The 18,201-nt window shown below is 50.6% G+C and overlaps 5 protein-coding genes across 5 annotated transcripts; 2 read left to right on the plus strand and 3 right to left on the minus strand.

The window, feature by feature from the left end:
• Positions 1-2,983: 2,983 nt before the first annotated feature.
• On the minus strand, positions 2,984-4,051 carry BDW70DRAFT_153653 (uncharacterized protein; the record flags this gene model as incomplete). Its single annotated transcript, XM_073739686.1, has 1 exon — positions 2,984-4,051. One exon carries the CDS (start codon positions 4,049-4,051, stop codon positions 2,984-2,986), a length of 1,068 nt encoding a protein of 355 aa, XP_073591884.1.
• Positions 4,052-5,289: 1,238 nt separating this feature from the next.
• Positions 5,290-9,933, minus strand: BDW70DRAFT_171736 (putative ABC multidrug transporter; the record flags this gene model as incomplete). The annotated part of the gene is made up of 5 exons (XM_073743297.1): positions 5,290-6,039; positions 6,096-6,750; positions 6,806-9,141; positions 9,206-9,264; positions 9,330-9,933. 5 exons carry the CDS (start codon positions 9,931-9,933, stop codon positions 5,290-5,292), a joined length of 4,404 nt encoding a protein of 1,467 aa, XP_073591885.1.
• Positions 9,934-11,102: 1,169 nt separating this feature from the next.
• Positions 11,103-11,448, plus strand: BDW70DRAFT_163883 (uncharacterized protein; the record flags this gene model as incomplete). Its single annotated transcript, XM_073741381.1, has 2 exons — positions 11,103-11,111; positions 11,167-11,448. 2 exons carry the CDS (start codon positions 11,103-11,105, stop codon positions 11,446-11,448), a joined length of 291 nt encoding a protein of 96 aa, XP_073591886.1.
• A 1,684-nt stretch (positions 11,449-13,132) lies between these two features.
• On the minus strand, positions 13,133-14,699 carry BDW70DRAFT_118837 (N2227-like protein-domain-containing protein). The gene is made up of 2 exons (XM_073734717.1): positions 13,922-14,699; positions 13,133-13,850 (listed from the first exon to the last, which is right to left on the minus strand). The coding sequence occupies exons 1-2, from the start codon at positions 14,652-14,654 to the stop codon at positions 13,240-13,242; spliced, it is 1,344 nt and encodes a 447-aa protein (XP_073591887.1). The 5' UTR covers positions 14,655-14,699; the 3' UTR covers positions 13,133-13,239.
• A 1-nt stretch (position 14,700) lies between these two features.
• On the plus strand, positions 14,701-18,135 carry BDW70DRAFT_118833 (Zn(II)2Cys6 transcription factor). The gene is made up of 3 exons (XM_073734716.1): positions 14,701-15,546; positions 15,617-16,557; positions 16,601-18,135. The coding sequence occupies exons 1-3, from the start codon at positions 15,433-15,435 to the stop codon at positions 17,922-17,924; spliced, it is 2,379 nt and encodes a 792-aa protein (XP_073591888.1). The 5' UTR covers positions 14,701-15,432; the 3' UTR covers positions 17,925-18,135.
• Positions 18,136-18,201: the final 66 nt, after the last annotated feature.

Here is an 18,201-nt window from a genome sequence, read left to right on the forward strand (position 1 = left end):
CATAGCTGGATAGGCTTTTAAGAATGGGTGTTTCCTGGTTCAACGGCAAAGCCGAAAGCTTGGTTTCTTCACCCCGGACTATTTTGACAATCATGACTCAAAGACCATAATGGGATATCAAGTTTGCGATATCCGGATTAGGCCAAAGCTAAGTGCGTTACTCTGTCTTAACGACTTTGCTGCGGCGGGAAACAAACATCGACTAAATCTATAGCAAGACCTTTTGTTGTACTCGCGTAGACCACACACCCTTAAGATCTTAGCTCTAATCTTGGTAATATAATAATCAAAGGGGGAACTTGACGAATGTCTGGGTAACAATGACCGGCATCTCGCAGCCAGCCAGATTGGTAGAGTACGACACAGAACAGAGAGCTAGCAGGAAGGCCAGCAACTTCATTTATCACCCAAGCAAGATTTTTCAACTGTTCATAAAATGGTATATTCTATCCATGGTATTAGGCGTACTAACGCGTATAGAACGAAGAGCTTGCGAGAGAGTTTACAGAGTTCAAGGCGTAGAAGCGTTACTCTAACTTGCGCTTGAGGGAGAATTATGCGATCAATTAATGATTTAGCTCGATAATATCCTCCCCCTTGCAGTGATTCTGCTAGAATAGTTTCTTTGCTTTTCCTTTCGTTTCTTTTATTTTTTTTAAGAAGAAAGAGCCAGGGTCTAGGTCTTGACGAGCCTGGGGAAGGGAGAAAAATAGGACTATGAATCAAGAGAATTAATTAAGTGATTGTTTTTGGGATCTGGAAAAATACGCCGGCACTGGGATGGATGCTCTAGCATAGGCCGGTATTGCACTGTCATTAACGTAATCTACGGCCGAGCGGCCACTTTTCTCCCAACCACCAAAATATCTGATATTGTCTTCTTTAACGCGTTTTATCTTCATCAATTCTTTATAAAATGCCTTTAAACAAAGAATCCCGTATGCAGATGGCTATATCTGCATATAAGAAAAAGAAAATAAAGTCAAAACGGAAAGCTGCAGAAGTATTTGGGGTATCCCGGACTACCCTTCGTGCTCGCCTAGATAGAAGAAAGTCACGCTCAGAACACGCGCCAATGGCCATAAATTAACAAAAATTGAAGATGTCCTTGTCAATAAACTGCTAGATGCAGATAAATGTGGCTTTTCAGTCTGACCAGAGTTTCTGCGTCAAATGGCAGAAACTTTGCTCCATAAACATACACGAAATGCAACTGCAACTCTTGGAGTTAACTGGCCCTATACTTTTACCCAACGTCGCCCTGAACTTCGTTCAAGATATAATCAGAGAATTATATACCAACGCGCAAGGCAGGAGAACCCAAAAGTTATAAAAAAATGGTTTCAAACAGTACAGGAAGTTATCGAGGAGCATGGCATGCATGAAGATGATATTTGGAACTTTGATAAAACAGGCTTTGCAATGGGGGTTTGCACCACCTCAAAAGTTATTACTGCAGTGGAGCGAGTAAGAGACCTTGTACAGTTATCCAGGGTAACAGGGAATGGGTTACAATTATCGAATGTGTGAGCTCTAAAGGAATTTCAATACCGCCAGTGGTTATCTTGAAGGCCAAAGAACATCAGGCTACTTGGTACCAAGAACCAGGCCTTCCAAATGACTGGATACTTTCAACAAGTGAGAGTGGTTGGACTACAGACAAAATAGGCCTTCAATGGCTAAAAGAGGTGTTTGAACCATGGTCTCAGCATTCCATAACTGGTGCTAAGCAATTGCTTATTCTTGATGGCCATTCTAGCCATCAAACTGCAGATTTTGATATTTTCTGCAAGGAAAATACAATTATCTGTCTTTGCATGCCTCCTCATACACCTCACCTTCTTCAGCCTCTTGATATGTGCGTTTTCGGACCACTTAAACGTGCGTACGGAAAGTTGGTTGAAGGCCTGATGGTGGCTGGAAATAACCATATTGGCAAACAGGATTTCCTACACCTATACCCTACAGCACGTGCACAAGTCTTTACTACAAGCAATATCTGCAGTGGCTTTGCAGGAGCTGGTCTTAAACTATTTGATCAAGACCGGGCTCTTGAAAAAATTACTTTCCAACTTCGTACGCCAACACCACCACTTCTTGTTGAAGGTTCAATATCATCTGCTTTTCAAACACCACAGAACCCTCGTCAGCTGACCATAAGGTCCACAGCATACAAAGAAGTATCCAAAAGAGAAACCTCTCTAGCAGTCCAGTATCTCATATCCAACATCTTGAAAAGTGTGCACAGATGGCCATGAAGACAAACCTTCTTCAACAAGAAATCAAGGTCCTAAGGACAGAAAATGAGCGAAAAATAAAGAAAAGGACAAGAAGGCGTGCGGTTCTAGGTAATAATACCCTTTTATCTGTATAGGAGGGTCTGGATCAGGTTCAACAACTAGATATGCAGGTAGAAGCGCAGGCTCAGAAACTGGTATATATGCCTTCTCAGCGCACTCGACCACGCTGCAGCGGCTGCAGGACTATAAGACATACTATTAGAGGCTGGCCTAGTAAGTAGCTTAATAGATAGTAAGGTATCTATTCAAAATCAACTGTATTAGTGGCTAAAAAACTGCAAAAAAAATGGCTGGCCTGGAGAAAAGTGGCCGCTCGACCGTAGTGGCCGCTCGGCCGTGGAGTACGTTAATATCCAAAGCTTATGAAGCCAGAGCCTTTACAGTTATAGGGCAATCTTGGCGCTTAGGGCTGGTTTCCCGGCTCCTCTTAGTGAATGAGTTGCCAAACGTGGCTTGTAGCAGATTCGTCAGGGATATATCAACTTCGGTCTCGATGGCATGAGAGCTGCTACTCTCAATACCTCCTACAATTTTACTCGCCGGAGGCCAGAAACAATGCGTTTCTGCGCATGCAAATCTGCAGGGTAGGCTTTGAGAAGTTTGATAGATATTTGAGAAACAACCTAACATATGTACAAAACGGAAACAGCCTATCAACATTATCAACAGCACCTGCACAGCATCTAACAAACGTTCAAGGTCGCGTCACCAGTGATATCCCAGGTGATATTCTCGCCGCACGGATTCTCAACTACGCTCGCCCCATTGACCTCGAGACTGATGCTCACATCGCGCGTATTCTCAAACTCATCCCTGGCCGCGATCCTCACATCGCCCCCTCCATTGACACTGCCGCCCAAGATACTAACACCATAGCAGTTCTCAATGAGGATCGCGTTGTTCTCCGTGTCGCTGATGTCCACATTGCCTATCTCAACGCCTCCGCTCTCAGAGACACAGAAGATACCTCTTCCTCCACCACGCGCAATCACGTTCTCAACATAGACATTGGTGTCATAGCTCCCATCACTCAGTCGACCATTTGCATTGGCCATCCTGAAGGTCGCGTAGCCGGTGCCTGCAGCGACGTTGTCTCCGTCAACTGTCCCGATACGCGCGTTCGTCGTGGTTTGCAGGAGAAGCCCGCACTCCCCGACGTCCCGGGCAATGACCTGGTTGATGGTGAGACCATCAATGTTCCATGTCTCGACAGCGTGGCTTCCCGCGCCAGTGATGTTGATCACATCCATCGAGACATCCGAATTTGCCGCCTCATCGCGCTCAAACCGGATCCCTAGGCCTCCGCTCAGATTCATCGTGATCTGGCCGAGAGATAGGCCAGACACGCCGTAGAAGTGAAGCCCAAAGTACGGGCTCCCAGTCAGCGTCAAGTATGGGATCTGCACGTTCTCCGTGTTCAATGACCGAATGTTTCCTCGGCCGCTGTTCGCCTGCACGTCGATTGTCCCGCATCCTTCGAAGATGCGTCCGCTGGGAATGGAGACGACGTTGGTACCGATAGAGCCGGATGCAAGGATGGACAGACGCTGGCCGGAGCTTATCCCGTCGAGAGCGCTGGTGATCGCGGTATAGAAGTCGGACCCAGAGTAGACCTCGCTGCCCCCAACAGTGGCCGTGTAGGCACCCTCGGAGCCGTCAACGATGGCGTCGGGGGTGCCCGAGCCGCACTGGGCGGAGACAGTTGCAGCGAGAGCTAGGACTGCCGCAGTAATGAAGTTGGACTTGGTCATCCTGATTGAGGCCTAGGAATGAGGCTTATCGAAGACACTCTCCAAATACTGTAGAAGAAAGGCTCTTTATATATGAGGGCTCCACCGGCCCAGCATGTATCAATCTCACACGCCAAGCGGGCCTGAAACCCCTCCGTGCAGATCACCAGTCCTGCCAAAATAATACCTCCAATGATACGAGCGCGTCCAGTTTTGCTGAGCCATGCCAGACGCCAAGCTCGGGGAATTGCTGTTTCTGAAGAGGGGCTCCGCTTGCGTCCCCCTTGGCTGCTCAGGTTGTCTCCTGGCGGTTCTAATTTGAATGAGGTATTTCGGCAGGCAAGTCAGGGACTCCGCATATGCATTCTCCAGGAATGTATGCTCAGGGCCTTGATATCCACCCCTCCGTACATTCGATGTCCGTATCAGGCACAATTCCGAGTGAACGGTCCCGGAGACTAGACGGAAGTCCTACCGCCTCGGTGAAAATACGAGGTTCAAGATCTTGCATCCAGGAGGGCACCTCTCCCATTCTCGGTCTTCTCTATCCCGATGATAGGACGACGTCTGGAGCAGCTGCGAAGGGCATCGGTCTATAATCTGCCCGATCTAATCCTATCTACAGTCACTTGGGTACGTAATTTGGATGGAATTTAGCAGTTAAGGAAAATTTGATTCTCGAGCTCAATCTGCCCTATGTTCTGCTGCATGAGTTACTTCAGACGGAACAGAGGCCTTTACCTGGGTCGCTCTTATATTGTTTTGTATATATCTAACCAAGGCTGGGCGGTTTCATCTCTACCTCGAAACGGCTCGGTCTGGTTGGTGATAGAGGTGGCTGGTAATAACAGAGTCTCTTTGGCTAAATCTATTCCAAACGAACTTTAAACGAATTTCAAATGACCGTAGGTGCTGTTCAAGATAACTGCATCATGGCGATCAAGCCAAAGGAAGCTCATAGGACGGTGAGTCATGTAGGTGAAAAGGACTCCTGAACAAAGCCGCTACAGTGGTATACTCCGCAGGAAGCCTGTATTATGGCGATAATGAAATAGCATAGACTGCAAATTGACCTCTATACGATTCGTAGTCACATTGATGATTTTCCGTAGTCAAGAAGGATCGAGCAGGTCTACAGATTGTAGCGAAAGTATTAGCCCTAGACGCAACAAGAACAATTTTATTATCAATATTAATACCATTAAGACGCAAAGATATTACAGCTTGAACACAAAGTTATATATTCAGATTAGCCCACCTCACTTTTTCCTCCATCCATTCCACTTCTTCACACGAAAAAGGTAATATACTGCCGTCGCAACAAAGATATTAAACCCAATATACACCCAGATCAACCCAAAGTTCCTCCACCGATCGCTCCAGTATATCTGGCTCGCTGCCAGATACTCATCCGCCACAGTCAGAGAACAATACTCGCAACCCGCCGTCGCAGACGGGTTCAGTACCTGGCCACCAGCGACACTAACATACCTCTCCATATATTGGCCGCAAGTCTGATTCACCGGGGGATCGAAGATGGAGAGCTCATTCTCGCCGCAGACAACTTCTCGCCCGTGGACTTGGGTGGTTGCCATACCGGCTACCCAGTAGGTGAACGGCGAGACGCGGTACATGAAAATCCAGAAGCCCGGAAGTGCGTCGGGCGGCTGCATAACGCCGCAGAAGGTAAGACACATACTGAAGAGGAGGATGACGATGGGACTGGCTGTTTCAGCGTTTGGCATTGCCGCAATGCACATGTGTGCGAAAGTGCTGGCATAGACGTAAAACTGGATGCAGAAGAGAAGGACGAGGCCCTCTCGGCCTGGGCCTTGGCTGGAACCGACAACGGGATAGTAGTAGCAGACGAAGGTTAGAATACCCATCAACACCTGGTAGGGAATCTCAACGAGGATGTTGGCAATCAAGAAGGCTTTCCAAGAATAGGCTTTGCTGGGTCGCTCGCGGACCTCGTAGAGGGAGCGTTGGGTGATGAAGAGGGGCATTATCTACGTGGGCACCGTATTAGTTCTGCTCAGTGGGAGGAAAGAATGAAACGCAGTACCTGATTCACAAGTGGCGCAAATAGTGCGCAGACCATGAAAAGCGAGAACACGAGTGTCTGCAATCCAGCGAGAGATGTCTTTGCATCGTAGAACGAGAAGCCAATGAACAGGCCTGCCACGATCGCCAACGCCCCTTTGGAGATGATGTACTCGGGCATGCGCCAGTACTGCTGGAAGACGCGGACCGTGACGACATACAGCTGGAACCAAAAGGGCATCGCGAATTCGGATTTAGTGCTACCATCGTCAATTTCCTCAATGGCGTTTGCAGTCTTTCTCTTCTCCTCGTGGATCCGCTCGATCTCCTCCTTCACAGCCTGACACTCTTTGCTGCCCTTCCACACATCAAACCAGTCGGTACCACGGCCATTCACCTTGGCGTTTACGACCTCGATCATATACTCGGCAGGATTCTCCGCCTCTTCGCATTTGCGCGCCCCGTTGGACTCGAAATAGTCGAGGAGAGTACGCGAGTTGGACCCTATGGGCCCAAAGTAGACCGTTCTCCCGCCCTTGGCGAGGAAGAGCAGCTGATCGAACTCTTGAAAGAGGATCGCGCTGGGTTGATGGATCGTGCAGAGGACCGCTTGTCCGCTGTCTGCTAGCTTTCGGAGGAAGGTGCAGATGGCCCAGGAGGATTGGGAGTCGAGGCCGCTGCTTTTGTCAGTGTATATTCTTCCGTAGGATCTCTTGAACGCATAGAACATACCTTGTAGGCTCATCAAGGAAAAGTAATAGCTTTGGCTTTGCGGTCAACTCAACGCCAATAGTCAACAGCTTCCTCTGCTCGACATTCAGCCCCTCTCCTGGCGTGCCCACAACAGCCTCTGCAAAGTCACCCATCCCAAGCATCTCAATGACACTTTCGACGTAGTCGTATTTTTCCTTGATGGAAACAGACGCTGGTTGTCGTAGCAATGCACTAAACCGCAGACTCTCGCGCACAGTCGCAGTCTCCAAATGCAGATCCTGCTGCTGGACGTAGCCGGTCTTACGCTGGAAACTTGCATCAAGACCATTACCGTTGACAAACATGTCGCCCGTGATAACGCCCATCGTTGTTCGGTGCGCTAGAACATCGAGTAGGGTTGTTTTGCCGGCGCCACTGACACCCATCAGCGCGGTCAGTGTGCCGGGTTTGACCCAACCTGAGACGTTGTCCAGCAGGCGCCGTGGCTCACCCTTAATCTCGATGTCGTAGGAAATGTCTTTCCAGGTGAAGATGTCGCGTTGTGGGGGAAGAGGGAGATCGGTGTCCGTTGGCGATGGGCTGGACGGTTTGATGTCGCTCTGTGTGACGGCTTTCTCTTCGTCAGTCGGTTTGGTGTACCCTGGGCGCATGTACTCCGGTACATGGCCTCGTCTGAAAACCAGGGCTTCGGCAGTACTCGTTGTTGAGGAGTTCAGCTCCGACGCGAGGAAATAGATGGCCATGAACCCAATAAGGAAAGCAAGAAGAATGCCGAAGTTCCTCCAGACATGGCTGTAGGTGTAGGTATAGTTGAAATATATATAGCTATCTCCACTCACCATCCTCTCTCCGGCAACAGATCCGAGCGAGGAGCAAGAGAAGCTATCCCCGTTCAGATCTGCATACGACGGGACAAAAGCAACACAGTCAAAGTCCCTTCCGTGAAACTCGTTCGCAATCATCGCTTCGAATGCGTAGTAGATCGGGTTCAGATAATGGATCCACTCGAACCAGGGGTGCATTGAGGGGACAGGGAGAACATAGCCCGTGTACACGACGAGCGCGAGCATGAGGACTCCAGCGAGACCCATCGCTTGCGCAGCGTTCTTTGTAACGGCGGCCATGGTGCGGAAGACCGCGCTCATGACGAACATGACCGTGAACGACATGAGAAAGTAGATGAAGAACTGCGCTGGCTCACGGCGCAGGTTCGCGAGGAAGTACATGATTACGTTGAAGGCGACAGCGAGCAGAAACTTGACGGGTACATCGCTAACCACGCCGGCGATCGCCTCGGTAGCCGGGTGGTAGAACGCGTAGGATGCTTGTTTCTCGACGATGGGCCGTTGCGAGTAGAGGCTCGTTATCTCGGACATGGCTGTCAATGCATTGAGCAGCACAGCATAGAAGAGTGTCCCACCCTTGCTCTGGAAACCGGCTGTTGTGTTAGGCGAGTCGTAGAAGACTGAGCCGGTGATTAGGGCTATCACGATCTGCCCGACGACTGTGCTCATGGTCGAGGACATGTCGTTCCAGATACGCTGGTATGCACGTTTCGTGTTGAGCTTGATCTGCATAGGAATGCTGAGGATGTATGGCGAAGCTGCGCGCGAGTTCCTACTCTGCGAATTCTTCTTTCGAGCTCGCAATCCTGCTGAGGCCTGCTCGTCGTTGCCGGCGGGGTGTTGGGTCTCGAACTCGGCCATTTCGCCCAGCAGAGTCTTGTACTCGGGGGACTGTCGCCAGTATGTCTCGAAATCCTCTGGTGTCTTGGGCACGACATCTTCCATTCCTGCTCTCGCCTTCCTCTCCAGCGGATTAGTGATAGAGGTCAAGAAATCGCCCGTCGTCTGTCTGGCAGGACAAACCCAGCCCATTTGCTCGAAGTATCCCTTCGCAGCGCCCGTGGGCCCGAAAAATATTATCCTCCCCTCGTAAAGCACAGTGACCTTGTCGAAAACCTCATAGATACTCTGGCTGGCCTGGTAGATAGCGACAGCATGCGCAGCACTCGCAAGATCTGCACTCAGCCTTAGAGCTTGGACGAACTTCAGTGCCGTAGCCGAGTCAAGGCCTCTGCTCGAGTTATCCCATGCTGCGAACGGTGTCATCGCGAGCGCCATCTCAGCAATGGAGACGCGCTTCCGCTCGCCGCCTGACACACCGCGGACGAAATCGTTGCCGACCTTTGTATTGTGTGTGTGGGAGAGCCCGAATATGGCCATGACAACTGAGGCTGCGTACGAAGCGAATTCGTCGCGGGTCATGTTCTGGAAACGGTGCGCAGGCGTGCGTGCTGCGGCAGCAAATTCTAGCGTTTGGCGGACTGTTAGATGGGGGAAGTGCTTGTCGACCTTGATCGAGAGGTTAATATGCTGTAGGAGTCGAGCTATGGGCCACAAAGCAGGAAAGATGTACCTCTTGGTTATAGGCAACCTCACCCTTGAACTCCTTCATCATGCGCTGCTGTGACACCCCTGTTGAATCTCGTTAGCCCAACTATTTCAGGACCCAGTCGCGGTAGTATAATCTGAAGGTCTACCATTATAATGCAGGACGCTGTCCGCGTCAATATGCAGCCCATTGGTCTCGCCACAAACCGTTTTCAGGAATGTGCTACACCCGGCCCCTGGCCTGCCGAGAACAAGGAGCAGCTCCCCAGTCTTCATCACGCCGTCAAACCCATGCAGAATGCGTCTAGACTCTACCCGCCTGTGCCGCAGCAAGCTCGCGATTCGCAATGGCGCAGTCAACACGGAACCCACTGTTGGTTGGAGCTGCAGGGCTGAGCCCGAGCCCGAGACGGTCAAATTCCTGAAGAGGATTCCTCCAGACGGCGTAGATAGGCCATGCTGCGAAGCGTCGGAGACCGCAGCCCGCAGCCACCTCTCGAGAGAGAATGAGGCGGAGCTGGGGTCAAGGGTTGCGTCTTCTTCTAGGTTATCGTTGGGTTGATTGTCATGCGAGGGGACGGCTGCTGAGTCTGGTCGGCGCTGGGCCTTTGACTGGTTCGTCGCTATTCTGCGCAGTTTCAAATTCTCAGCATCGCTGATCAGGTCCATGGGAGAGCGATTGGTGGACTGTGACGAAGACACAATCGTGCCCGTCTCTGATGAGCCGGGTGGCAGTTCATCGGGAGCACCCATGGTGGTGAGAATGAACCGGTGCAGCAATAACGATAACCCTGGGAACTCTGAGCAAGCTACAGGACCAGAGAATAATCAGTTATACTCATGATTCTCTAAATGCTGGACCGGAATCATTGTCTCCGGCCTATACTGAAGAATTACTCCGGCCCGATATTTGCTTTTGATGGGGACCAATAGTCCAGTGATAGCTCGGCTTACAACCACACCGAATCTTGTTCCGACCCGGGACCGTCCAATAGTCTTTCAATGAACTCGGATTTAAGAGTCTAAGCTAGATAGAGCCGGCGGAGGACGGAATTGTTCTTCCCTACTAGGGTTGTACGCGTACAGGATCATATTCCAGAAGCGCGATCGCAGCCAACCTCGGCCCTTAAGAAACATAAGGGAAAAGCTGGCAGAGCTGCGCGGCATGGCAACTTTAGGTTACGGGTAATATCGAACAGTAACAGCCATTGGAAAAGCAGGATCAGTCAGAATTTCATCGTCAGTTAAGCAATGACCTCTGGGGGGGGGAAACGCCACAACACCGGGATGTTTAATGGCTGAACATGGCCTGAAGAACAAGACCTGAATGCCCTTGCAGCATTTATTCGGTTCGCTCACTTTGCTTGTCAGCGTTTGTTGCTATGCTTGTAGATAGTCCTTTCATAATATGTCACCGAAGACCGCACTAGGTAAGTGCCATAACCAAAAGGTGAATGTTTCCTTTCTCCTATCTTCTCCTTTTCCTTTCTTTTTCTTTGACTTTTCTTTGACTTTTTATTCTACCCTAAGAAGACCCAATGGCTAGAAAGACCAAAGGTTCTGGTCTTGTTATGGTAGTTCAGGCTCAACGCAAAAAACACGTTGCCCACTGCAGTTGGTGCCACTATATTTGTCCTTTCATGGAGGGTTGCTCTCACTAACTTCTCCTGCCCAAATCAATCAACCGAGATCCTTTGATGCGGCACTACATTGCCGCTACCTACTAGAGCGATTCGTGTCATAGTCAATATCGAAGACTTGCTCCGAAAGGCTCAACCGGTAAAGCCTGCGGGTGGTAGCCCTAACCAGCGTGTCGGTTCACACCTGTCATTTCATCACTCTTAGAGTTCATCTTCCTCGTGCACGATCACGATCGTCGCTGGCAGTCTCTGGCAGCCCTTTTGTCCACGATTCTGTCGATCATGTCACCTGTAAGCTGCAGCCTGGTTCCAATTTATTGGTCGCCGAAAAGCCTGTGATGATCAGAACGGGAAATTGAAGGAAGTGGGCCGGCCGCCCAAGTCATCGTCTACCACGAACTCCCCACCGATTACTATCACACTCAGCTCTTTAAACACAACTTACGTGCCCACGAGCTATGCGGCCATGGATGAGATCATCGGCATGTCTACCGGATCCGGCATCACTGCCCTCGTTGTGCAGGTGATCGGCACCATCAGCCGCTTTCGAGACCGACATTTGCGAAAACCACAACAACAAAGCAAGCGGCACATGAGCCCCTCGGGTCGGACGTACGGACGTTATTGAACATAAGTTATGCTTTCAGAGTCGGAAAGGCATGGACTGTCTGACCGCGCTGTCAGCGGTTGCCAGTTGGAGCCAATCTCAGCAGTCTGAATCTCAAGAAAGCCTTTGGCCCTTCAGTGACTTGGTGCTGGGATAGCGCAGCGAAATATTGATGCTCTCGAGCTTCTTGTCAAATCCCCCATATTGTCCTAGTGAGTATCAAAATACCGTCGATTTTTCGCTCTCATTGATGTGTGAGACGGCCTCAGCGAGATGTAATGTCACCTTTAAATAATGAAATCTCCCTGGAACGTGCAGATGCCGTCTCTTTGTTGCTTTTGCGGCAGTGATTCTTACTCAGTGACCACTCCTAACATGAAAACTTTATCTATCAAGCGCCGCTGCATCTGGCTATCATTGACTGCTGGAAGTTGGCCGATCTGTTGATGCTGGGCTTGACCTCAATCGACTGACAGAAGCCGCATGACCCTCTTGATGTATGCCGCAGCCATGAATGGGAGCAAGGCGGCCCAGGAGCTCATCACTCGAAACGCCAACTTGTACAATACGGATGATAAAGGTAGCACTCTGATCAGATGGGCATCTGCTGTAGGTCATTGGTGCCTCGTAGTGGAAGCACCGAGCGTAAGTTGGTGTTGTTGCTTGTCAGAAGTCATTCAGTTCTGTGCCAACCGTACTTCGAAAAACAGTTTTCCACTAGGCATTATGCGGCCAAAAACGAATGAACTAGGAAACTTCTCTTGTTCTTGTATATGTCTGTGGCAGCATTAATCCGTCCTACGGCAAGTTCAGTACCTTCGTGCACTAGGTTTGGAACCATGTGAAAGCCAAAGGCCTTTCAGCCCGGCTTCACACGCTTTGCAGGAGCCAATGGCAGACAAGAACTTGCTTTTTGCATCTTCTTATTAACCCTTATCTAAGGGTCAAAATTGATTACGTTCCTCCTTGATCAGAGATTTGAGCTCAGGTCTACGAGGACGAATAAAAAGTGACTCATTACCTGGTTGCAGCAGGGCTGAATTTGGTCACCGATTCCAGGAACCCGTGGCTTCTTTCAAGCGGTATCTAATAGCAGGACTCGGCCATGGCTCTGCTGACAGTTCTTCATGTGCCCCTTTGCTTATCCAATACTCCCTTCCTGAGACTTCCTGTGAGAACTTTCCTTTCTTGTTCCCAAGGGCATTCGTGGGCTTTTTCTGGGAGCTTGAGCTTCTCCCTAGTGAAAGACGCACAGGCCCACGGGTCGTCGGGAGGCACCTTGTGAGTTATTACGCGCAGCTTGCGTGAGTTCAGAACAACCATGTTTCTGTCGCGAATACTTCTATGGCTGAGCATGGGTACGTTGCAAGGGAGAAACCCAGCAAGCCTAAAAAGAGAGACTAAGATAGTATGAAAGCGCTTTGTGCGCTTGACGGAAATAATGTAACATTCACAACTGACCCTGACGATATGATATGTATGGCGGTGGCGTCGAAGGTCGTACGCAAACTGTCCCCGAACAACCTCTCGGAGTGTCCAAAGAACATATTGTCAAAGCATTTCTATAGTCGTCGGGCTATTGTCGTCATTGTGCAATAAACGCTGCGCCGTAGCCTGTCCTGAAGTTGGATGTCTATGGCGAGGCCAACGATACCTGAAAATGGGCATATCTGTAGCCACGGCTCCTTTGAAATCCTACTACAGAGTTACATTGAAGGAGAGGCTGTAATCTGGCCAGATTACTGAAAGTCTAGTGCAGTACCTGACTTTTATTGCCATTCATTTTACGGTTCACTCCAGCCTCCCAACTACTTATTTCTTCCGCGCCCTCCAGAACTGCGCATCGTACGCATTCCGACTGAGTCCCCTCTTATTCTGTCCATACGGGACATACATACTCCTAACCTTGCCGTCCAATCCCTCTCCCTGCGTCAGCGTCCCGCAAACAATCCCGCCTTGATCTGAAGCATCAACCTCAAACTCAAACCCTAACGCCTCACTCAGCTTTACGATCTCATCGAGTGAAAGCTGCAGCCACGGGCCCGTCCCGTAGAGCAATGGACCCAGATTTATCCACCTCCCGCCGGGTTTCAAAAGACGGTAAATCGCCTCGAGATAGTTTACCAGATTCCGCGCGGTATCGATGAAGAAGAGGGTCACGATTATGTCGTAGGTGCTTGAGTCTGAATCTTCAAAGATGGTAGTGAAGTCGCCTTCGATCATCACCACACTTGCTTTGGAGGACGGCCGCGGAATGGAATCTGGGAACGATACGCCGCGCTGCATGTCGGACGTGCTGGCGTGGTGAGACCACCAGTCAATATAGGGGTGGTAGATCAGGCTATCCGGAGCGTCGATTTGGACTGCATAGCGATGAATCAGGTTCATGTATGCGGACCATTCGTTAATCGTTACTTCGAAACCTAAATAAGACGACCGGTTAAGTACGTTAATCGATGGAAACTCCAAGCTACATGGGTCAAAATAGGCATACCTCCTAGAGCATCGATCTCGTAGCCTAATCGCCCAGCCCCTGCACCAGGAACCAAGACGCGGACCGGTCTTTCCTCGCCCTCGCGCTCGATACCAGAGAGATTGTCCAGAATACATCTGAACGCACCCTCCCTCTCGAAGAATCCCTCGTCCGACCAGTCTCGCACAAAATGCTTCATGGCTTGGACGACGCTCGTCCGATCAGTGCCCTTCTTCTCTTTCTCCATATCCTGAATGAACGCATCCAGTTCGGTCTGCTCAATGCCATAAAACTCCATCCCAAAGCGTACAATGTCCCCAGCGAGCACATCATTATACTCAAAAAGATGCTCGACCGTATTCAGTTTGCGCGTATACCCAATCACTCGTTCGACAAGCTGCTTCTGGCCTTTCGGGACGTGCTTGTACAGATCCCGCCACCTCTTCACTTCAGCCAGACTGCGTTCTTTGTACCGGCTGAAGCCGTAGAGGGCCATGAGGAGCCGGTGGCGCGGGTGGGATGAGCCCCATGTTCCGCTTGTCCGGTCGAGGCGGCTTTGCAGGTGCACGTATTCTTTCTTCTGGCGCGTGTTATGGTCAATGGAGGGGACTGGTGAGTCGGAGACTGGGCTGGAATCGATAGTGACGTTTGAGACGATAACTTGGCTGGCTTCCTCCCAGAAGGCCGGGTTCGGCGCTTCGAATAGTTTCGCCGTTACTCTATAAGCCAGTAGCAGCAGCCAAAGAAAAAGCATTCTGAGGGCCAAGTGCTCAGTAAAATCGTTGGTCACTTTAGGCTATATATGTCTCCAAGGTAGGGCATCAAGGTCCCCAAGCCAAGAGAGCGGGGTCTTGGCTCGCAGTAATATCGCGAAAGATTGTACCATAATTATCAGGCTAATGTCAATCGAGTCTTTGTAGAGCAGAGAGAGCTACAGGGTAGTAATTAGGAGGTTATACGGGCCTAGAATGATTGGCATATTTACCTAAAGGGTGGTCCAACGGGCATCTACGAAGGCGTTCATTGACAATCAATTGACAACCGTATGTCACTAGACCCGTAACGGTCCAAAAGAAGTGGAGTGACGGACTATATACTGCGATCCAGACTTAAGCAGCTATCCATATAATCAAGTAGAACTAGCTGCAGATCAAACAACCGGTAGTATCTAGTCACTGCCCCTTGTGTACACGATCACGCTCGCTTTGCTTCACTCTGGTTGGTTGCTCTGCTCTACGTTTGCCTCGTGGCATGATATCAATGACATCAGACGCCATCCATACCTATATGTATCGAAGAAGAACCAGTGTAGCACTGAGCTCGACTGCCTCCAACCACTATATGCTTCACCAATCAAACGGGCAGGAAAGATTTACCGAGGAGCTCGCCACTGATTAGGACTGCCTCTGACATCATCACCGGCCGAATCACCTGAACGCCTGCAAGAGTTTGTTTGCAGGACTTTGCAACAATTATAGAGATACCTTTTTCACCCAACATTCTACATGTCGCATGTAGCTTAATTTGACCTGATGTCGTTCCGTTTTGTTGCGCCAATTCATCCCCGTGAGCCATCAAGCGGTGCGCTCCCTAAGCGCACGAAGCGCTCGGCTGCTTGCACGGCTTGCAAGGCGAGACGGTCTCGGGTAAGTTGGCTTTGGTATGGCTTTAGATTGGACTAGATTACTTGAAAGATTCAAATGACTCACGAAGTAGTGTGGCGGGGGATATCCCTGCGACAGGTGTCTCGAGAGCGGCAGTGAATGCGTCTTCGGGGGTCTTGACCGGCGAAGAAAATGTGCCCAGCGACGAATGGAGCAGGAGCTCGACACGGTACAGAGACAGTTGGACGAAATCGTTGAGGCGTTTGACAACCGTGGCTATGATCAGCTTGGAAAGATAGTCGACAGGGTGAAGGAACAGCGTGCAGGGAGTGGCGGGCGCCAGCGAGATCAGGAGATCGCGGGCAATTGCGCAACTTCAAACGGGGTCCAGTCGGATCCCAGAGTATTCAGGGACACTCGAAGATTCAGCTCTCCGTCCTCCTCGTCCACCTCGTCCGTCGGATCACTCGACGAGGTCGATGTCCTGACCGAAGACCCGAACCGCACCGAGGAAAGCAGAGCAGCGGGGTATATCGGCAAAGAGTCCGAGATAGCATGGATGCAGAAACTCGAGATCGAGGCCTGCAAGATGGAAGGCGGACAGGAAACGGAGATTGAGGAGTCTATCGTGTCTATGAGCTACCATGTCGACAACCTCTCTCTCTCCGATCCAGCACACATTGATCCCAGGCTCTTACCACCGCAGCCATGGGCAGAGCGTCTCGTAAAAATCTATTTCGGTTCGATCGCCCCGTCGTTCCCCCTCCTCAACAGGACCCTGTTCATGGCCCAGTTCGAGGCGGCTTATTCTAGCTCCGCTTACCCCACCAATAAATGGCTGGCTGTGCTGAACCTGGTTTTTGCTATTAGCGCCAAGTACTATCAACTGGCCGAGCCTATCGCTGGCAGGGACGTCGATGATCGTGTCTTTCTATCAAGAGCCTCGTGCCTCCGTTCGCCGCATCACCTCGTGCTTGACCATGCAGACCTGCACCAGGTCCAGATCGACCTCTTACTGGCCATATACTTCCTCGCCTTGGGCCAAGTGAACCGGTACGACCCCTCTACTACAATGAACTAACCTCTAACATCTTAGGTCATGGCGGGTGAACGGCAGCGCCGCACGCTCGGCGCTCTGTCTGGGCCTTAATCTCCGTGCATTCAGCGAGCACATCGATCCAGTCTCGAAGGAAACAAGGACGCGCATCTGGTGGACCATCTTCTCCCTTGAGCATCTACTCTCCGGCATGACCGGCCGCGTACCTTGTTTAGACCATCGCTCTATGTCGTTGTATCCGCCTGTCCCGTATGACGAGGACGACTTCGACCATCCTGAGCTAAAGACAATCCTCGGAATGACTGATCAGCGCGAAAAGCGGCTCCATTTCACAGTCTATGCCACCGATGAGGAGCTAGCTGCACGCACTGCTTGGCTGCGATCCATAGAGCCGAACGGGTCTCTCTTCTTCTTTCACCTCGTCGATCTATCGATCATTACCCATGCCGCCGTGATGGCCATCTACAGCCTGCAATCAACTCGAGAGAGTCACAGCGGCCGCGGCCAATCCGAGATCCCTCACTATCAGTCGATGCTCCAATCGTGGGTCTCCAATCTGCATCCGGCGTTCGCATTCACGGACAAGGACAAGGAGCCGAGTCTCTCCCGAGACTCCCGCGCACAGGTTGGTCTGGCCTTATCCTACTACAGCTCGCAAATCATCCTCAGCCGCCCGTGTCTCACGCGCCCTGACCTCAAAGAAGGGACAAATATCCGCTTCGCGCGCTCGCGGTTCGGAAATAACACCGCGCGAACGTGCGTCCACTCGGCCCTCTCGCTCATCTTCGTTCTCCCCGACGAGCCAGACGCAACGTGGATGCTGAAAAAATCACCATGGTGGTGCATACTACACTATATCATGCAAGCGCTCACGGTGTTGCTGATCCAGACCTCCATCGGCTTTGTCCCAGACGACGTCACAAAGCACACAAGGAAAGGCCATGAGGCCGAGGAAAGCAACCGAGACCAGAACGAGGGGAATACACCAGAGGCCATCTGGAATGCATCTAAGAAGGCTCTAAACTGGCTCCACTGCATGGCGGACCTGGACCCGAGCTGGCGCCGGGCCTTTGAGATAAGCGAGGGGTTTGTGCGGCGGATTGCGAAGGCGAAAGATCTGGATATGGACTTGCTACCGGGGATTCGACAGGAACCCCAGATTCATGGCTCTGTTTATAGAGGCCCGGGAAATGAGATGGGCGGAGGTGAGAGTACCAGAAAGAGGTCATTGTCGTCTGGTCTGTTGCGTCAGGAACCCATGAACTGGGGCCCCGACTGTACTATGTCCGAGGGAGACTACGAACAAGAGCATCAGCAACATCCGTTTGTGTTGGATCCGACTCTTTTTTCGGTGGGTATGTGATTTTCAAATTGAGTTCAGATATGGTAAATGTTTTAGGCTGTGATATGGATCTATACCCTTGGCTCAAAACAGCTATGTGCAGAGCAAATACCCAGCTTACTGTATGAAAGTATGAAAGTAGTTAATTCAGCAAAGTACCAAGAAAGAGCTGTTCATTGCAGTTCAAATTTCCTCGGGAATCATATATAGTGCTAGTCAGGGCATTGTTTCCTGCTAACTCAACATACAGCGAAACCAGACAATCTCCATTTAGAGAAGGGACACACCGGGAATGGTT

This window comes from Aspergillus foveolatus (genome assembly GCF_047715535.1).
Source record: "Aspergillus foveolatus strain CBS 279.81 unplaced genomic scaffold BDW70scaffold_83, whole genome shotgun sequence".
NCBI classification, from domain to species: domain Eukaryota; kingdom Fungi; phylum Ascomycota; class Eurotiomycetes; order Eurotiales; family Aspergillaceae; genus Aspergillus; species Aspergillus foveolatus.

What these genes read in the sequence shown, in the direction of transcription:
- BDW70DRAFT_118833 (XM_073734716.1), top strand. Translation starts at nt 15,433, where the DNA reads ATGTCGTTCCGTTTTGTTGCGCCAATTCATCCCCGTGAGCCATCAAGC. An exon ending in GCAAGGCGAGACGGTCTCGG is followed by an intron (nt 15,547 to 15,616) that starts GTAAGTTGGCTT and finishes CTCACGAAGTAG; the next exon opens with TGTGGCGGGGGATATCCCTG. An exon ending in GCCTTGGGCCAAGTGAACCG is followed by an intron (nt 16,558 to 16,600) that starts GTACGACCCCTC and finishes CTAACATCTTAG; the next exon opens with GTCATGGCGGGTGAACGGCA.
- BDW70DRAFT_118837 (XM_073734717.1), bottom strand. Translation starts at nt 14,654, where the DNA reads ATGCTTTTTCTTTGGCTGCTGCTACTGGCTTATAGAGTAACGGCGAAA. An exon ending in CGAGATCGATGCTCTAGGAG is followed by an intron (nt 13,851 to 13,921) that starts GTATGCCTATTT and finishes CGTCTTATTTAG; the next exon opens with GTTTCGAAGTAACGATTAAC.